This window comes from Triticum urartu, chromosome 7A (genome assembly GCF_056163025.1).
Source record: "Triticum urartu cultivar PI428250 chromosome 7A, HENAU_Tu73, whole genome shotgun sequence".
In the NCBI taxonomy this organism is placed as follows: Eukaryota; Viridiplantae; Streptophyta; class Magnoliopsida; order Poales; family Poaceae; genus Triticum; species Triticum urartu.
In genome coordinates this window covers 621436785-621457312 of record NC_141879.1, presented here as the reverse complement: position 1 = coordinate 621457312, position 20528 = coordinate 621436785, and the positions used below count along the sequence as shown (strand labels likewise).

At 49.8% G+C, this 20528-nt stretch overlaps 1 protein-coding gene across 1 annotated transcript; it reads left to right on the top strand.

Moving 5' to 3' along the window:
* Positions 1–451: 451 nt before the first annotated feature.
* Positions 452–2895, top strand: LOC125519156 (uncharacterized). The gene is made up of 2 exons (XM_087533526.1): positions 452–1924; positions 1975–2895. Exons 1-2 carry the CDS (start codon positions 452–454, stop codon positions 2893–2895), a joined length of 2394 nt encoding a protein of 797 aa, XP_087389652.1.
* Positions 2896–20528: the final 17633 nt, after the last annotated feature.

The following is a 20528-nucleotide window of genomic DNA, read 5'->3' as shown; positions in this document are numbered from 1 at the left end:
CTGTCCACGCACGCCGGACGACGTCCCATCCTCGCCTAGGGAGGAGGCCGGATGGACTGCTGCGTGCCGCCCGCGCCGCCCTCGACGGGACGCGCCTTCAAGCCGGCCTGCTGCATCCCCTGCCCATCCCGCGGCTCTCCACCTCGAGGAGCAGCGTCGGGCGAGCCAGCTCCGCTTCAAAAGGCGCACTGAGGGCCTCTGCTCTCGTTGCCTTGCTCCACAGCACCACCGCTCCGTCGCTTGCAGAGATCCAGTCCGCTGCCTGTCCTGCAAGCTCTCTGGTCATACTGAGCGCAAGTGCCCGCTGCGCTCCAAGCCAAGGCCTCCCCCACCCAGGCTCCCCACGGCTGCTCGCCCTCGTTCATCGCCAACTTCGCCGGGCGCGAGTTCCTGGGCCGCCATCGTTGCTGCTCCTCCCGCGTCGGCCCTTCCTCCACCACGCCAGCCCGCGATGGCCCGCGCCTCTGCTGGTATTGGGGCGCCGGACGCTCGCCCAGAGGAGGACTCCTGCATCATCCCGTCCTCCTTCGACATGGACCGTGACATGCTCGACTGGGAGCAGACTGCCGCCATCGCCTGGTCAGTCAACTCGCCACGGCGCCTAAAGGCGCTTGACGTCGACCGAGCCATCCGGAAGCAGTTCCGTTTGAGCCACGCGGATGTGGCCGTCACTCCGTACCACCCCGTTGAGTTCCTCGTCAAGTTCAATCACAAGGCGCACTGTGACGAGGCCCTCGCTGCGGGGCGGGTGCGCGCCGGCGGTGGCATCGTCCACATCCGCCCCTGGCGGCCGCTGGAGCGGGCGCTTGGCGCGGCTCTCAACTACAGAGTGCGCCTCTGCCTGGAGAACGTGCCGGACTACGCCTGGACCCCGTTCGTCGCCGAACGCATCATCGGCCGGCGTTGCTCCCTCGACCGTCTCGAAGACCACTCCGCGCTCAGGACAAACTCGGAGACGCTCGACCTTTGGGCGTGGACGGCGGACCCAAACCTGATCCCGAAGATCATTTGGCTCACCTTCACCACGAGGCCGTCCGGCGGTCTGCAGGTGTTCGCCAACGAAGCCAGGCCGTCCGGTTGCAAGAGAGGCGCCACCTTCCGCGTGCTGGTCCATCTGGATGCGGTGGAAGACCATGCAAACGCCCTGTTGGACTGCTACGTCACCGACAGCCGCGCCGCCCCGTTCAGCCCGCCTCGGTCGGACCTGGTGTGGAACCGAGGTTCTGTCGACGGTGTTCCCCCTCCGCTCGGGGCGATGCTGACCACGCCTGCTCCCATCATCCCCTCACGGGCCGCTGCGCCTCGCCGCCGTGGCCAGGGGACCGACGACCACCCACGCCAGCTGCACCGGCGCCGCGACGACGGCGATGACTTCGACGATAACTGCCATGGGGGCGGCGGAAGAGATGGGCGCGGGCGCAATGGCCATGCTAGGGAGACCCGCATGGAGGTGCACAGAGAGCGCACCCGTTCCCCCCGTCACCGGGACGGGGCGGACGGACGACACGGACGACGCCGGGCGGGGTCTCCTGCCGCTGCGGCACCGGTCTCTTTGGCGCCGGGGTTGGGCTCGGGTGCCTTCTGTCAGCTTCGCCCAGCGGCCTCCGACGGCGGGCTGCAGTCTGGAGGACAAGCTCGGGCGCTCCGGGACGAGATGGCTTTGGCGCTTGAGGCGGCACTCGCTCCGCTGCGCTCTGAATTCTCTGCCATGCGTCGTACGCTTGTCGGGCTCGTCGACAAGGCGGAGGTGCTCTTCTCCAAGTTGTGCTCATCGGCACGCGCCGTCAGCCCACCCCCGCAGGCGGTGCATGGAGGCGTTCAGGCAGACAGGGATGGCGTTCAGGCAGACAGGGATGCGGTTCTCCCCCTCGTTGTCGGCCTGGCGGGGCTGGCGCTCGACTCGGCTCGGCTCGGCTTGTCTCAGGCGAGGCCACGAATGAAGCCTGGTCCGTCCCGGCCACGGACATGCCTCAGCATGCCCATCCCATCACCGGGCTGGTTCCCACGACTGCCGCGCTTCCTACTACTTTTGTTGCGCCGCTGTCGTCCCCTACGGTGGACTCCCTGAGCTCGACCGCCTCGCCTCTGCCCGTGCCTGTTGCTGGCCTGGAGGTGCATGGACCTGTTCTGCTACCTGATGCTGGCCTGGAGCCCGCGGCTGCTGTCGTGCTACCTGAAGATGGCCTGGAGCCCGTGCATGGAGTTGGCCTAGGGCCCGTGCATGTAAACGCGTTTGTTGATGGCCTGGAGCCCGTGCATGGAGGTGGCCTAGGGCCCGTGCATGTAAGTGTGTTGCCATGTGCTGACTTGGCGCATGAAAACGTGCTGCCACCTGATGACCTGGCGGTTGGGTTGCTCCCTGTTGGGCCTGTGGTGGCTCGCCCGGTTACCTTCAATGGGTCGTCTGCTGCTGTTGTTCTGCTGCCCGGCGACGCCCACGCTGAGTTGCTCGCCGATGATCCCGCTGCGCTGGCCGTCGTGGCAGCGCCTGAAGACGGACCGCTTCCTCCAGCTACTCTGGACACGTTCCTCGACTCCGTCGCCAACTGCGCCGATGCTCCACTGCTGCCCACTCCAGCTCCACGCAAGGCCAAGGCTGCTGTAGCGGTTACTCGTCGCAGCGCCCGCCTTGACAAGAAGAAGTCTCTGCTCCCGCCGGCCGCCGGCTCGGACGCTGTCCAAGAGATCATTGCTAGGGTCTGCGGTGTCCTTGATCCATCCGTCGGCTACAACGACAAGGCCAAGCAAGCGTGCCTAGACATGTTCGCCACTCCGCTAGCCGCTCCCGTGGTCCAGGCGATTGCAGGGCTTGTTTCACATGCCAAGAACCTCACACAAAAGAAGCTGAAGAAGGGCAAGAAAGCAACCGTGGAGACTCAAGTTGCTGATGTGTAGGTGTCCTAGTAGTTCTAGTGGCCCTTGCGTCCGACGCTCGGCCTGGGAGGTCTTCCGTCCCAAGATGTATCGCCTTCTGCTTTCTGCTTTCCGTTTTAGTCTCCAGATGCTGCGCATCACCGCGGCTCGAGGTCGCCTATCGTCTCACCCTTGGGGTGCTTCATGTTCGTCTGCTATCTTCTACAACATGTGTGTTTGCGTCAACCTTCCATCTACCAGCTACTCGGCTTTGAGAAGCTGCTCCTGTCGTGATCACTCAAAGTTTCCTTAATGGCACAACCTAATGTCAACATCATCTGTTGGAACGTTCGAGGCCTGGACTCGCGTGCCCGCCGGGATGCCGTTCGGGACATCGTCTGAGACTCCCATGCATCCATTGTCTGCCTCCAAGAGACAAAACTCCAGGCCGTTGATGACGCCACCATCCGCGAGATGCTTGGCCCGTGTTTCGTCGCAAACTGTTATATCCTCCCGGCCGACGGCACCCGCGGGGGCTTGATTCTGGCCGCGTCGGATCGCTTCTTCACCCTATCCGACTTCCATGCAACTCCGGGCTCCATCTCCACCACCGTCACCATGCTTAACGAGCGCGCTTCATGGACAATCACGGGCGTCTATGGCCCGCAGGGCGAGCAAGACAAGTTGGCCTTCATTGAGGAGCTGAGGACTCTCAAGACCATGGCCAGAAGCGAGTGGCTCCTTTTGAGGGATTTCAACCTCATCACTAAAGCGGCGGATAAGAGCAACACCAACATCAACCGCCGCCTGGTGGGAAAGTTCCGTGGGGCTCTTGATTTCTTGCAGCTAAAGAAGCTTCACCTAGGCGGGCGCCGTTTCACCTGGTCAAATGCGCAGGCCAACCCGGTCCTTACCAAGATTGACCACGTGTTCCACTCTGACGATTGGGACATGCTCTTTCCCAATGCGCACCTTCAGGCTATCACCACAGCTTGCTCGGATCATGCTCCATTATATCTTCAGGGGTGCGTCGACGACTTAAGAAAGCCTTCCTTTAAATTCGAGGAATTCTGGCTTCGTCTCCCGGGCTTCAAGGACACCGTTGCCTTGGCATGGAGCAAACCTGTTCAGGCCCGGGATGCCATCCGCAAGATTCATCTCAAGCTCTGTCGGACCGTGAAGGCCCTGCGCAAGTGGCAAAAGGAAAAGGTCGGGATGCTTGGCTCCCAGATCGCAGTTGCCAAGGAGATCATCTGGCGCCTGGATGTTGCTGAGGAGGGAAGACCGCTCTCGGACTTGGAGAGGGAATTGCGTAATCAACTTAAGGCCTCGTACCTGGGGCTCCTCGCCATTCAGAAAATCAAGCTGAGACAGCGTTCTCGGCTCAACTGGATCCGACTGGGGGATGCCACCACAAAGCTTTTCCATGCTCGAGCGAACGGACGAAGGCGTAAGAACTTCATCCAGACAATCACCACCACCTCGGGGCTGGCAATTACTAGACAGGACAAGGAACGGGCCCTTCTGGACCACTTCCAGGCTAACATCGGCACGCCTGCCCTGCGCACCAAGTCCATTGTCTGGGAGAACATCGGGATGCAGCGCCACGACCTATCGGCTCTGGACGCTCCATTCGACGAGGCGGAGATTAAGGAGGCGGTATTCTCCTTACCTTCGGTCAAGGCCCCGGGCCCTGATGGTTTCATCAACGCCTTCTTCAAATCATGTTGGGAGATCATCAAAGTGGATGCCGTGGCTGTGGTGATGCAGCTCACGAACCTGAGAGGAGACTGCGCTGGCCTGATCAATTCTGCCAACATTATTCTGCTCCCGAAAAAAGCCGGCGCATCCTCGATTGGCGACTACCGCCCAATTAGTTTGATACACAGCATCTCCAAGATCTTCTCCAAGCTGTTGGCTAACCGACTAGCCCCTCTTCTTCCGTCGCTGGTTTCCAAGTGCCAGAGTGCCTTTGTGCAGAAACGGTGCATCCACGATAATTTCCTACACGTGCAAAACTTGATCAAAGATTTGCACCGCTCTTCAACGCCAGGCCTTTTCCTCAAGCTCGACATCTCCAAGGCTTTTGACTCTGTGGGTTGGGCTTACCTCCTGGAGGTGCTGCAACAGTTGGGATTTGGGCAGCGCTGGCGGGAATGGATCTGCATGACCCTCGCTTCATCTTCCTCTAGGGTGCTGTTAAATGGGGAGCCGGGAACCCCATTCGTACATGGAAAAGGCCTTCGCCAGGGCGACCCGGTGTCACCTATGCTCTTCATTCTGGCCATCGATCCTCTGCAACTTATGTTTCGGGCGGCTTCCCAGGCCGGGACCCTCAAGCCCATCAGGGCGCGGACGGCCTCCTGCAGGGTTTCTCTCTATGCAGACGATGCGGGCATCTTCGCTAACCCGGTCAAAGAAGAGATCGACGCCATCGCTAGGATCCTTGCCTGTTTTGGGGATGCATCGGGCCTCGTCACAAACGTCAGCAAGACCGAGGTGTTCCCCATTCGCTGCCAGGACATCGATCTCCCGGCAATCCTCTCAGCCTTCCCGGCCAAGCTGGCCTCATTCCTCGGCCGATACCTAGGTCTCCCACTACATACCAGGCGGCTCAGAAGGGTTGACCTCCAACCTCTTCTAGACAAGGCAATGGGCCGGTTGCCGGGCTGGAAGGGGAAGAACCTGACGCGACCGGGCAGGGTCTCCCTTGCAAAGTCCGTATTGTGCGCCATCGCAAATCATCACCTCACTGCGCTCTCGCTTCCAACTTGGGCAATCCAGAAGCTTAGTAAGATCACTCGTAACTTCATCTGGTGCGGGGAAGACTCGGAAAACGCGTCTGGCGGACATTCTCTGGTCAACTGGAAGACTGTCTGCCGGCCTAAGCCCATGGGGGGCCTGGGAATCACTGACCTCGAGAGATTTGGTCGGGCACTCCGTCTGCGGTGGCCTTGGCTTATGTGGACTGATCCTGGCCGCCAATGGGTGGGCTCTGCGGTGCCCTGCGATGAGACGGATATGGCGCTCTTCAGGGCTTCTACCACCATCTCCTTGGGCAATGGGAGAAAATCCTTATTCTGGCACGACGACTGGACAGGACGGGCCCCCCTGTCCTGGGCCTTCCCGGAGCTGTACAAAATTGCCACCAGGAAGAGGAGAACTGTGATGAAGGAGCTCCAGGAGGAGAACTGGATCAGATCGGTGGCCCGTCTTTCATCGCCTACCCATCTGCAGGAGTTCATTGCCCTCGCATCAGCTATCTCTCAGGTTGAGTTGAACCCGGACCGGGAGGACTCCATCACTTGGCGGTGGACCCCAAATGGCATATACTCTGCTGCTTCGGCCTACGCGGCCCAGTTCTCTGCATCCTATCCCAGGTTTTCCCCAGCCAAGATTTGGGAGGCACACGCTGAGCCAAAATGCAAGTTCTTCGCCTGGCTTGTGCTCCACGGAAAAATCCTCACGGCCGACATGCTAGCCGTTCGTGGCTGGCCGCACGACCCTCGCTGCCCCCTTTGCCTTGGGGCACCGGAGACGGCCACTCATCTCTGTAAGGACTGCCCGTTTGCCGCCGCAGTTTGGTCTCACGTCCAGGTGTGGACGGGAGAGGATTCTGGGGCCACGCCCATGTTGCCCCCTTCGATGGGGATTTCGGACTGGTGGGATTCGTTCACCACCAATTTGCCCAAGGACGACGGAAGAAGCGGAGCGGCCGCTTCCTTTACACCATCTGGAACATCTGGAAGGAGCGAAACCGCCGCATCTTCAATGGAACTCGCCTCATGCACCTAGAGGTAGCAGCTATTGCCTTCGACGACATCAAGCAAAGGACTTTGGCCTTTGGCCGAGCACAGGTAGCAGCCGGTATCGGTTGATTAGTTTCTACGGGTTTTTGTCTGGTTTCTCTCCGAAAACCGGAACACTCTTGTACATAAACTTTATTCTCCTTCTTATATGAAAAGGCAGTGCTCCTGCCGGTTCCTCAAAAAAAATGATAAACTTCATCGAGTTCTGACACTTTATGCATTTTTCTAGGGTTTTCCCGGTGAAAAACCCCTAAAGCACTAGCCGAATGTGATGCACATGCGTCCGGTGTCCGAATTCCTTCAAATTTTGCATGGAGGCTTGCCATGAGTATGCTCTTCATACATGGCAAGAATTACACCATGTTCAAAGGTGGTGGTTTGAGTAGGCCGGTAGGGTAAGTCTAGATGCACTTTTTTCCAAAATAATAAAATGGACCAAAAAATTTCCACATAGTAGAATCACCATGCCGAGCATCCATGATAAATTTCATCGAGTACTGACTTTTTATGCATTTTCTAAGGTTTTTTTCGATGAAATAAAGTAAAACACTAGCGAAACGTGATGCAACATGCGTTCGGTGTCTGAATTCCTTCAAATTTTGCATGGAGACCTACCATGCATGCCCACATACTTGCAAAATTTGGTGTCATTTCATGCATGGCAAGAAGCACACCATGTTCAATGGTGATGGTTCGGGTAGATCAGTAAGGCAAGTCTGGATGCACTTTTTCTCACATCAATAAAATGGATCCAGATTTTTTCACACACTAGCATCACCATGCCAAGCACCCATGATAAATTTCATTGAGTTATGACATTTTATGCATTTTCAAGGGTTTTGCCGGTGAAAAACCCAAAAACACTAGCCGAACGTGATGCAGCGTGGTTCGGTGTACAAACTCATTCAAATTTTGCATGGAGGCCTGCCATGAGCATGCTCACATGTTGACAAAATTTGGTGTCGTTTCATGCATGGAAAGAAGCGTAACATGTTCAAAGGTGGTGGTTCGGGTAGGCCAATAGGGCAAGTCTGGATGCACTTTTTCACATCAATAAAATGGACCCAATTTTTTCCACACAATAGCATCGCCATGCGCAGCATCCATGATAAATTTCATTGAGTTTTGACATTTTATGCATTTTCTAGGGTTTTTCCGGTGAAAAAACTCAAAAAACATTAGCCGAACGTAATGCAACATGCGTTTGGTGTTCGAAGTCCTTAAAATTTTGCATGGAGGCCTGGCATGAGCATGCCCACATGCTTGAAAATTTTGGTATCATTTCATGCATGGTAAGAAGCACACCATGTTCAAAGGTGGTGGTGCGGGTAGGTCGGTAGGACAAGTTTGAATGCACTTTTTTCACATCAATAAAATGCACATCATCATGCCAAGCATCCATTATTTGAATTATGACATTTTATGCATTTTCAAGGGTTTTGCCTGTGAAAAAAAGCCGAAAACACTAGCTGAACGTGACGCAACGTGCGTCCGGTATCCGATTTCCTTCAAATTTTGCATGGAGGCCTGCCATGAGCATGCCCACATGTTGGCAAAATTTTGGGTCATTTCATGCATGTCAAGAAGCTTATCATGTTCAAAGGCGGTGGTTCGGGTAGGCCAGTAGGACAAGGCTTTTGTTATTTGCCATTTATATCATTATCAATCAACATGAGCATTTTCTTATATCTTAATTATTTCTTGAAATTTGTAAACAATTTTGGAATTCAAAATTGTTTTTGAAAATTTTATAAACATGAACTCTTTTTCGAAAATTGTAAATAAATTCCCAAATATTGATGTTGTACACATATTGCAAACCACATACTTTTTTTATTTATCAACAATTCTCAAACACAAATATTTATTAAATTTATGAAAAATAAATTCGAAAATGGGAACAAATTTTATAATTCTAGAACATTTTTTTAATCTGTAAAAAATATTTGAAAACAATAACATTTTTAATATTTCAAAATTTACAACTTGTTTTAAAATTAATAATAAAGTTCAAAAAGGAAAAAAAATTGAAATCAATGAAAAAACGAAAAAATAAAATAGAACAAAATACGTTCTGGCCTTGCCCAACCGGGCGACAGCATCGCTTCCGTCGGGTGCCTGTTGGGCTGGCCCAAACATTCCCCAATTTGAAAAGGTTCATCAATTTTGAAAAAGAATATTTATGAATTTGAAGAAAATTACGGGCTTTTAGGAATCGTTTGTAAAACTTGAAAAGATTTCTTGGATGTGGACAAAATTCATGAGTTTGGAAACAAAGTTTGCGAATTTAAGAGAATGTCCATGAATTTAATGGAAAAAAAGTTTGGGTTGGGCAAAAGGTTCCGTCTCACAGTACCTTTTTCGACATCGTTCAAATGGACAAAAAATATTCCAGGGCCTTGCATCACCATCCCAAGGCACCATGCCAAGTTTTTGTGATTTCGACAATTCTGCATTTTCAAATAATGTTCATGCTTCTAGAATTTATTTGGAATTTAGAAAATAATCCTGTATTCAATTTTTTTCTACACAAATACAAAAAATGTTCATGGAAATTCAGAACATATTGGTTTCAATTTTTTGTTCATAATTTTTGTTTTTGCTTGAAATTAAAATTTTCATAGTGTTTTTTAAAAAATGTTTATGTTCAAAATTTTGTTTCCTCTTTTTAAAATAGGTTCATGTTATGACATTCTGTGCAATTTTGAAAGACACGGACAATTTTTTGACATGTCTGTACATTTTAAAAAATGCGAATATTTGTACTTTATGAACAAATTTTAAAAATCAAACATTTTTTCAAATTTTGAACAAAATTTTAAAGCATGCACATTTTTTGAAAAAGAAAAAAAATAGAAAAACGAATAGAACAAACAAAAAGAAATAGTGATAAAAGGGTCGATCCAACAATAGGTCAGCCCAGCTGCGAACTGAAGTACAAGAAAACAAAAAAAGTAAATACATACAAGCATTAGTATGTTCTAGTTGTTTAGTGTGGTCCTCCTTAGACCAAGAGATCTTGAGTTCGATTCAAGAGAGATGTAACGAAGCAAAAGTGTATACTATATTGTGGTCAACTGGTCATCCCGCGAAAATAGTCAATGCTTCTCGGGTCCCATTGTATGCGAATAAAGGAAACAAAAATATCAAAACAAGTCAAACTTATCTCAAATTATTTTTTAACAAACATGCTTAACATAATGCTCATGTGAAAAGTTAGATCTAGCAATGAGATCGGCTAGACATGTTTGTATTTTCATTTAAGCTTGCCGAGTAAATAAACGAGATTGAACTAAATGATCGAATGTGGAGTTTCGTCATATTGATCTTCACCTAATGTGTAGTATTTGATTGTTGCATTTTTGTCATGCATGACTCATTAAAACGGACATGCGTCATACTTGATTGTGCATCATGCCATGGTTATGCCTTGTTTGTTTACCATGTTGTTACTTCTTTCCGGTTATGCTTCTTCTCATTAGTTTCCGTTTCGTGCGAGGACGTTCTCATGGGTTCGATCTTCTTCCAAGCGGGATTCCACGTAAGATGAACATTACCTTGGATATTACTACTATCTTTATTTGCTAGTTGTGTCGATGTTATTGCTATGTCTCGCTACCTACCACTTATTTGTCAAGCCTCCCAATATGCCATGATAAGCCTCTGACCTCCACTATCCTAGAAAACCGTTGTTTGGCTATGTTGCCACTTTGCTCGGCCCCTCTTATAGCGTTGCTAGTTGCAGGTGCAGTGCAGGTTGTTCCTGTTGGGTAACGTAGTAATTTCAAAATTTTCCTATGCACACGCAAGATCATGGTGATGCATAGCAACGAGAGGGGAGAGTGTTGTCTACATACCCTCGTAGACCGTTCGCGGAAGCGTTATATCAACGCGGTTGATGTAGTCGTACGTCTTCACGTCCGACCGATCCAAGTACCAAAAGTACGACACCTCCGACTTCTGCACACGTTCGGCTCGGTGACGTCCTCGCCTTCTCGATCCAGCAAGAGGGGCAAAGTAGTAGATGAGTTACGGCAGCACGTCGGCGTGGTGACGGTGTTGGTGAAGACCAATCTCCACAGGGCTTCACCTAATCACTACGAAAACTATGACGGAGGATAAACTAGAGGGGACGGGGTTGCCGGCACACGGCTTCGTGTTTCTTGATGTGTCTTTGGTGCTAGCCCTACCCCTCTATTTATATGTTGAGCCCTGGGGTCGAAACTTGGAGTCAAAGCCTCCTCAGAGTCGGTTTCACCCGAAAGGCAAGAGTCCTTCTCGGACTCCAGGGCTAGACGCCAGGGTTCCCGGCGTCTACCCCCTAGACGCCAGGGTTCCTGGCGTCTAGCCTCTGGTCTCCGCAAAACTTCCTTTTGCACTTTCCAAAAGCCTCATGGGCTTTCCCCTTTGACCTAGATAAAGTGTTCTCGTGCCCAAACATTTCGAGAAACATCCGGAACCCCTTCCGGTGAATTTCGGAACCCTTCCGAAGATCAAACACTACTATCCCATATATCAAACTTTATCTCCGGACCATTCCGGAGTTCCTCGTCATGTCCGTGATCTCATCTCGGACTCCGAACAACATTCGGTCATCAACATACATAACTCATATAGTACTATATCGTCAACGAACGTTAAGCGTGCGGACCCTACGGGTTCGAGAACTATGTAGACATGACCGAGACACCTCTCTGGTCAATAACCAATAGCGGGACCTGGATGCCCATATTGGCTCCTACATATTCTACGAAGATCTTTATCGGTCAGACCGCATAACAACATACGTTGTTCCCTTTGTCATCGGTATGTTACTTGCCTGAGATTCGATCATCGGTATCTCAATACCTAGTTCAATCTCGTTACCAGCAAGTCTCTTTACTCGTTCCGTAACACATTATCCTGCAACTAACTCATTAGTTGCAATGCTTGCAAGGCTTATAGTGATGTGCATTACTGAGTGGGCCCAGAGATACCTCTCCGACAATCGGAGTGACAAATCCTAATCTCGAAATACGCCAACCCAACAAGTACCTTTGGAGACACCTGTTGTAACACCCTCGATGCGACTATATCTCCCACGTGTCGAGGCATGACTTAGAGGCATAATCGCATTGAAGGCATATGTCGCAAGTTAGGCAATCTTCACAACATCCCATGTAATATATAGATAATAAAAGGGGAGATACATAGTTGGCTTACACTCGCCACGTCAATCAAGTACATAAATAGCATTACAACATCCACACACTCATGGCCCGACTACGGCGCCAAAATAAAACATAACCCAACATGCGACACGGTCCCGATCACCCCCAACTGGGCACCACTACTGATCATCAGGGAAAGACACGTAGTATCATTGAGAGTCCTCGTCGAACTCCCACTTGAGCTCAAGCGCGTCACCTGGAGCGGAATCATCAGGCCCTGCATCTGATTTGGAAGTAATATGTGAGCCACAGGGACTCAGCAATCTCGCACCCTCGCGATCAAGACTATTTAAGCTTATAGATAAGGCAAGGTAAATATGTGGAGCTGCAGCAAGCGACTAGCATATATGGTGGCTATCCTGTTCGCAAAAGAGAGCGAGAAGAGGAGGCAAAGCGCGAACGAGAATCTAGAGGACAACCTGCGCAAGCATTACTCCAACACCGTGTTCACTTCCCGGACTCCGCCGAGAAGAGGCCATCACGGTAACTCACACGGTTGATTCATTTTAATTAAGTTAAGGTTCAAGTTATCTACAACCGGACATTAACAAATTCCCATCTGCCCATAACCGCGGGCACGGCTTTCGAAATTTCAAATCCCTGCAGGGGAGTCCCAACTTAGCCCACGCTCTCACGACCAATGAAGGAATAGACCTCCTCCCGAGATCTTCCGATCAGACTCGGTATCTCGGTTCTTCAAGACACTTCGACAGGTTAAAACAAGACCAGCAACACCGCCCGAATGTGCGGACAAATCCTGATAGGAGCTGCACATATATCGTTCTCAGGGCACACTCAGATGAGCTCTCCATACAACTAAAACCAAACCTCGAGTTTCCCCGAGGGGGCGCTGCACAGGACTCTAGTTCGGACCAACACTCAGAGGAGCACTGGCCCGGGGGGGGGGGGTTTAAAAAAGATGACCCTCGGGCTCCGAAAACCCAAGGGAAAAGAGGCTAGGTGGCAAATGGTAAAACCAAGGTTGGGCATTGCTGGAAAAGCTTTAATCAAGGCGAACTATCAAGGGGTTCCCATTATAACCCAACCGCGTAAGGAACGCAAAATCCAGGAACATAACACCCGATATGACGGAAACTAGGGCGGTAAGAGTGGAACAAAATACTAGGCGAGAGGCCGAGCCTTCCACCCTTTACCAAGTATATAGATGCATTAAGATAACATGGCAATATAATGATATCACAACAAGTAAATAATGTTCCAACAAGGAACGGTCTCCAATCTTCACCTGCAACTAGCAACGCTATAAGAGGGGCTGAGCAAAGCGGTAACATAGCCAATCAACGGTTTGCTAGGACATGGTGGGTTACAGGCTGAACATGGCAATTTGGGAGGCATTAAAGCAAGTGGTAGGCATCGTAGCATAGGCATAGCAAAAGAGCGAGCATCTAGCAAAGCAAAGATAGTAGTGATTTCGAGGGTATGATCATCTTGCCTGCAAAGTTGTCAGAGTTGACTGGATCCTCGAAAGCAAACTCAACGGGCTCCTCGTTAGCGAACTCGTCTCCCGGATCTACCCAAACAAGACAAACAAGCAACAAGGACACAATCAACCATGTGCAAAGCTCAAACAATATGATGCCAGGATGGTATGCTATGCGGGATGCGATGCGGGATGCATATGCAAGATGTGACAAGGAATGCATGAACCTGGCCTCGACTTGGAAATCCAAGTGTGCCACTGGAAAGATGAGATGAAATCTCTTGAAAATGATATAAAGAATGTCGGAATCGGAGTTACGGTTTGGAAATGGCAAGCAATTCAAATATGATCACGTTCTGCGATTTACAGCAAGTAGCCAACTAAATGCAACAAGATGAACATGCTACAGCACCCAAACATGGCATAAAAATACATGGTAGGGAACCATTCATGATACTTAACAAAAGTCTAGCACTGAGCTACAGCCAATTCATCCTTTAACAGGTTCATACAAGCATGGCAAAAATGCATATGGTAAACAGATTTCAGACTTAGTGAAATTAACACTTGTCTGGAATTTCAGATCAGGTAGCACTCTTTGGAGCATGAAAACTAAGTGCTACAGGACCTGAACATGGCAAAGTAAAGCATGGCATGGAGATAATCAAAGAGCTTAACAAAAGTCCCTTAGTGACCTTGAGCCAAAAGGGATCAGAAAATACATTTGCAAGCATGTGAACATGGCAAAAACATAATCAGTTCTCAGACTTTGTGAAAACTGGAGCATGCTGAAAACAGATATCAAGTAGGCATGTTTACGAGCTCGATGCACTCACTACGGAGCATGTCATGAAAATCTAAGTATACATCCATCAAGAATACACAAAATGCAAGCTAGACATGGCAAGAACAATAACATAGCATGCACGGATCAACTACAACATCATCGGCAAAATCGCTAACAAGTAGACAATCTGCCGAGATTCACGAAATGACAAAAGTAGATCTCGATTGACTCAAGCTAGGGTGCTCCATAATTGCAAACAAAGACATGGATGGATAGAGCACTACAATATTAACAAAACATCCTTACTGACCATCCTCAAAAGAGGCATGGATCACTAGGAAACAACATGAACATATGGCCATATGAGATAAACAACTCAAGGACTTAGTGGAAATGCTAAGTCCCTGAAATCAGCATTAGCAAATGCCTCACTTTGCAAGCTTGTGCTAGTCACCACACACATCACAAAAATACATGGGTTGCACCTCTGGAAAGATGGCAAAACCCTTAACAAAACATATGTAGAGCTCAGGGGCATATCATGCACACAATAAACATGGCAAAAAGACAAATATCTAAATGGAGCAGCAGATCTGACAATTATCTCAAGTAGCATTCTTCTAACAGCATTTCGGGCATCAAGATGAACTCAAATGAAAATGATGCAATGGAATGAAATGATGTACTCTCTGAGATGAACATTTTGATATGCTATATGCCCAAAACGGAGTTACGAATGCAAAGTTACGGCACGATGAATAGTAGCAAATGAACTAGGGTTTCGGGCGAAAGTCAACCGTCGGGATCCAGATCCAGATTTGGCGCGTTGCACGAGGTTGGCCGGAGTTCGCTCGGGCTCGCCGGAATGGAAGAAGAAGACCGGGACGAGGCGAGGCCGGGGCCGGCGGTGGCGATGGCGGCGCCGGGAGGCGGCGGACGGGGGTGAGGCGGCGAGTGGCGGGGCGGCGGCTTGCGGCGCCGGCCGGCGAGGTCGCCGGAGCTGAGGGCGCGGCTGCCGGAGTCGCGGCACGGCGGGGCTCCGCCAGCGGAGAGGCGGCGCACCGGCGGTGGCGAGGGCGGCGCTGGGAGGCGGCGGACGGCGAAGCGGGCGATAGGCGGCGGCGGGCACGCGGGCCCTTGGGGTCCGGCTGTGGGCCGAGCGGGCCGCGGCGGTGGGAGGAGGCGCCCGGTGACGTGGCACCGTCTGATTGGCGCGGGCGGCGGCGGCGATTTCGTCCGGCGGCGGCCGGACATGTCTGGTGGCGGCGGGGCGATTTTAGGGTTTGGACGGGGGAGAGATCCGGATTTTCGAGGAGGGGTCTATTTATAGGCATAGAGGGAGCTAGGAGAGTCCAAATGAGGTGCGGTTTACGGCCACGCGATCGTGATCGAACGCTCTAAATGATGGAGAAGGTTTAGGTGGGTTTTGGGCCAAATTGGAGGGGTGTTGGGCTGCAACACACACGAGGTCTTTTCGGTCCCTCGGTTAACCGTTGGAGTATCAAACGAAGTCCAAATGATACGAAACTTGATAGGCAGTCTACCGGTAGTAAACCAAGGCCGCATGACAAGTCTCGGTCCAATCCGGAAATTTTTAATCCCCACACATGAAAGAAAGGTAGAAATGACCACCGGAGGAGAACGAAGCGCCGGAATGCAAAACGGACAACGGAGAAAATGCTCGAATGCATGAGACGAACACATATGCAAATGCAATGCACATGATGACATGATATGAGATGCATGACAACGAGAACAACACACGGAGACAAAAAACCCGAACCTGAGAAAATAAAATAACTTAAGGCCGGAAACGGCAAGAGTTGGAGTACATATTGGGTAAGTTACATCCGGGGTGTTACAACACTCCACCACTACGAAAGGATATCGTCCCGAGATCTAGGACTGAAAGAACGCCGGATACTCAGAACGGAGGTGATCCTCGCGTTCCCAGGTAGCTTCACGGTCGGAATGGTGTGACCACTTGACTTTGAGAAATTTGATTGACTTGTTGCGAGTCTTGTGTTCAGTCTCTTCAAGAATAGCAACGGGGTGCTCATGATAAGAGAGATCTTCTTGGAGCTCAATGTCCTCGAAGTTGATGGTGCGGTCAGGAGTCTTGAAGCATTTTCGGAGCTGAGAGATATGGAACACATCATGAACATTTGCAAAGTTTGAAGGAAGCTCGAGTTGATAGGCGAGGTCGCCTCTCTTGCTGACAATCTTGAAAGGTCCCACGCATCTAGGGGCAAGCTTCCCTTTGATACCGAAGCGACGAGTACCTTTCATAGGAGAGACGCGGAGGTAAACATGATCTCCGATCTCGAAAGCCAAATCACGGTGCTTACTATCATAGTAGCTCTTCTGACGGGATTGGGCTGCTTTGAGGTTATCTCGAATGACTTTGCACATTTCCTCTGCCTCTGGGATTAAGTCATTTCCGAGAAGCTGACGTTCACCGGTTTCAGACCAGTTGAGAGGGGTACGACACTTCCTGCCATACAGAATTTCAAATGGGGCCTTGCCCGAACTTTCTTGAAAATTGTTGTTGTAGGAGAATTCAGCATATGGAAGACAATCCTCCCACTTCATGCCGAAGGAGATCACACAAGCCCTGAGCATATCTTCAAGAATCTGGTTGACACACTCGACTTGACTGCTAGTTTGAGGATGGAAAGCTGTGCTAAAGCGGATGTTGGTGCCCATGGCCTTTTGAAAAGAATCCCAAAACTTGGAGGTAAAGATGCTGCCACGGTCTGAAGAGATCACTTGTGGAATACCGTGCAGAGAGACAATTCGAGAGGTATAGAGTTCCGCCAATTGAGCTGCAGTGATTGACTCTTTGATAGGCAGAAAGTGAGCCACTTTGGTGAGTTTGTCGATGACAACGAATATAGCATCATTGCCACGTTTGGACTTTGGAAACCCAGTCACGAAGTCCATCTCAATGTGGTCGAACTTCCATTCTGGAATGGCAAGAGGTTGGAGGAGACCCGCTGGCCTTTGGTGTTCTTCCTTCACTCTTCTGCAGACATCACACTCATTCACGAACTGAGCGATCTCGCGCTTCATTCGAGTCCACCAATAAGCCTGCTTGAGGTCCTGATACATCTTCGTGCTCCCAGGGTGGATGGAGAGGAGAGAATTGTGAGCCTCGTTCATGATCACTTTACGAAGATCACCTTTGGGCACGACAATACGATCCTCGAAGAAGAGAGTATCCTTGTCATCAAGGCGGTAGCACTTGTACTTGGGTTGACTCTTGGCAATCCCAATCTTCACCTTTTTCACCATAGCATCAAGAAGCTGGGCTTGGCGAATCTGGTCTTCCAAGGTAGGAGGGACTTGAAGGTTGGCGAGGAAACCTTGAGGAACAACTTGCAGATTAAGTTTGCGGAAAGCTTCACAAAGCTCGGGTTGATAAGGCTTGAGAATCAAACTGTTGCAATAAGCTTTCCTGCTCAATGCGTCAGCAATCACATTGGCCTTGCGTGGAGTATACTCGATACTCGGATTATACTCTTGAATCATTTCGACCCATCGAGTTTGCCTGAGATTAAGTTTGCGGACGGCGGTGAGGCGGAGAGTGGCGGGGCGGCGGCTTGCGGCGGCGGCCGGCGAGGTCGCCGGAGCTGAGGGCGCGGCTGCCGAAGTCGCGACACGGCGGGGCTCCGCCGGCGGCGAGGGCGGCGCTGGGAGGCGGCGGACGGCGAAGCGGGCGATAGGCGGCGGCGGGCGCGCGAGCCCTCGGGGGCCGGCTGCGGGCCGGGCAGGCCGCGGCGGTGGGAGGAGGCGCCCGGTGACGTGGCGCCATCTGATTGGTGCGGGCGGCGGCGGCGATTTCGTCCGGCGGCGGCCGGACGTGTCCGGTGGCGGCGGGGCGATTTTAGGGTTTGGACAGGGGAGAGATCCGGATTTTCGAGGAGGGGTCTATTTATAGGCATAGAGGGAACTAGGAGAGTCCAAATGAGGTGTGGTTTGCGGCCACGCGATCGTGATCGAACGCTCTAAATGATGGAGAAGGTTTAGGTGGGTTTTGGGCCAAATTGGAGGGGTGTTGGGCTGCAACACACACGAGGTCTTTTCGGTCCCTCGGTTAACCGTTGGAGTATCAAACGAAGTCCAAATGATACGAAACTTGACAGGCAGTCTACCGGTAGTAAACCAAGGCCGCATGACAAGTCTCGGTCCAATCCGGAAATGTTTAATCCCCACACACGAAAGAAAGATAGAAATGACAACCGGAGGAGAACGAAGCGCCGGAATGCAAAACGGACAACGGGGAAAATGCTCGAATGCATGAGACGAACACGTATGCAAATGCAATGCACATGATGACATGATATGAGATGCATGACAACGAGAACAACACACGGAGACAAAAAACTCGAACCCGAAAAAATAAAATAACATAAGGCCGGAAACGGCAAGAGTTGGAGTACATATTGGGTAAGTTACATCCGGGGTGCTACACCTGTAGAGCACCTTTATAATCACCCGGTTACGTTATGACGTTTGGTAGCACACAAAGTGTTCCTCCGGTAAACGGGAGTTGCATAATCTCATAGTCATAGGAACATGTATAAGTCATGAAGAAAGCAATAGCAACAAACTAAACGATCAAGTGCTAAGCTAACGGAATGGGTCAAGTCAATCACATCATTCTCCTAATGATGTGATCCCGTTAATCAAATGACAACTCATGTCTACGGTTAGGAAACATAACCATCTTTGATCAACGAGCTAGTCAAGTAGAGGCATACTAGTGACACTCTGTTTGTCTATGTATTCACACATGTATTATGTTTCAGGTTAATACTATTCTAGCATGAATAATAAACATTTATCATGATATAAGGAAATAAATAATAACTTTATTATTGCCTCTAGGGCATATTTCCTTCAGTCTCCCACTTGCACTAGAGTCAATAATCTAGTTCACATCGCCATGTGATTTAATACCAATAGTTCACATCACCATGTGATTAACACCCATAGTTCACATCGACATGTGACCAACACCCAAAGGGTTTACTAGAGTTAATAATCTAGTTCACATCGCTATGTGATTAACACCCAAAGGGTACTAAGGTGTGATCATGTTTTGCTTGTGAGAGAAGTTTAGTCAACGGGTCTGCCACATTCAGATCCGTAAGTATTTTGCAAATTTCTATGTCAACAATGCTCTGCATGGGGCTATTCTAGCTAATTGCTCCCACTTTCAATATGTATCTAGGTTGAGACTTAGAGTCATCTGGATCAGTGTCAAAACTTGCATCGACTTAACCCTTTACGATGAACCTTTTGTCACCCCCATAATCGAGAAACATCTCCTTATTCCACTAAGGATAATTTTGACCAACGTCCAGTGATCTACTCCTAGATCACTATTGTACACCCTTGCCAAACTCAGGGCAGGGTATACAATAGGTCTGGTACACAGCATGACATACTTTATAGAACCTATGGCTAAGGCATAGGGAATGACTTTCATTCTCTCTCTATCTTCTGCCATGGTCGGGTTTTGAGTCTTACTCAACTTCACACCTTGTAATACAGACAAGAACTTCTTCTTTGACTGTTCCATTTTGAACTACTTCGAAATCTTGTCAAGGTATGTACTCATTGAAAAACTTATCAAGCATCTTGATATATCTCTATAGATCTTGATGATCAATATGTAAGCAGCTTCACCGAGGTCTTTCTTTGAAAAAATCCTTTCAAATATTCCTTTATGCTTTGCAGAATAATTCTACATTATCTCCGATCAACAATATGTCTTTCACATATACTTATCAGAAATGCTGTAGTGCTCCCACTCACTTTCTTGTAAATACAGGCTTCACCACAAGTCTGTATAAAACTATATGCTTTGATCAACTTATCAAAGTGTATATTCCAACTCCGAGATGCTTGCACCAGTCCATAGATGGATCGCTGGAGCTTGCATATTTTTTTAGTACCTTTAGGATTGACAAAACCTTCTGGTTGCATCATATACAACTCTTCTTTAATAAATCCATTAAGGAATGCAGTTTTGTTTATCCATTTGCCAGATTTCATAAAATGCAGCAATTGCTAACATGATTCGGACAGACTTAAGCATAGATACGAGTGAGAAACTCTCATCATAGTCAACACCTTGAACTTGTCGAAAACCTTTTTGCGACAATTCTAGCTTTGTAGATAGTAACACTACTATCAGCGTCCGTCTTCCTCTTGAAGATCCATTTAATCTCAATGGCTCACCGATCATTGGGCAAGTCAATCAAAGTCCATACTTTGTTCTCATACATGGATCTCATCTCAGATTTCATGGCCTCAAGCCATTTCGTGGAATCTGGGCTCATCATCGCTTCCTCATAGTTCGTAGGCTTGTCATGGTCAAGTAACATGACCTCCAGAACAGGATTACCGTACCACTCTGG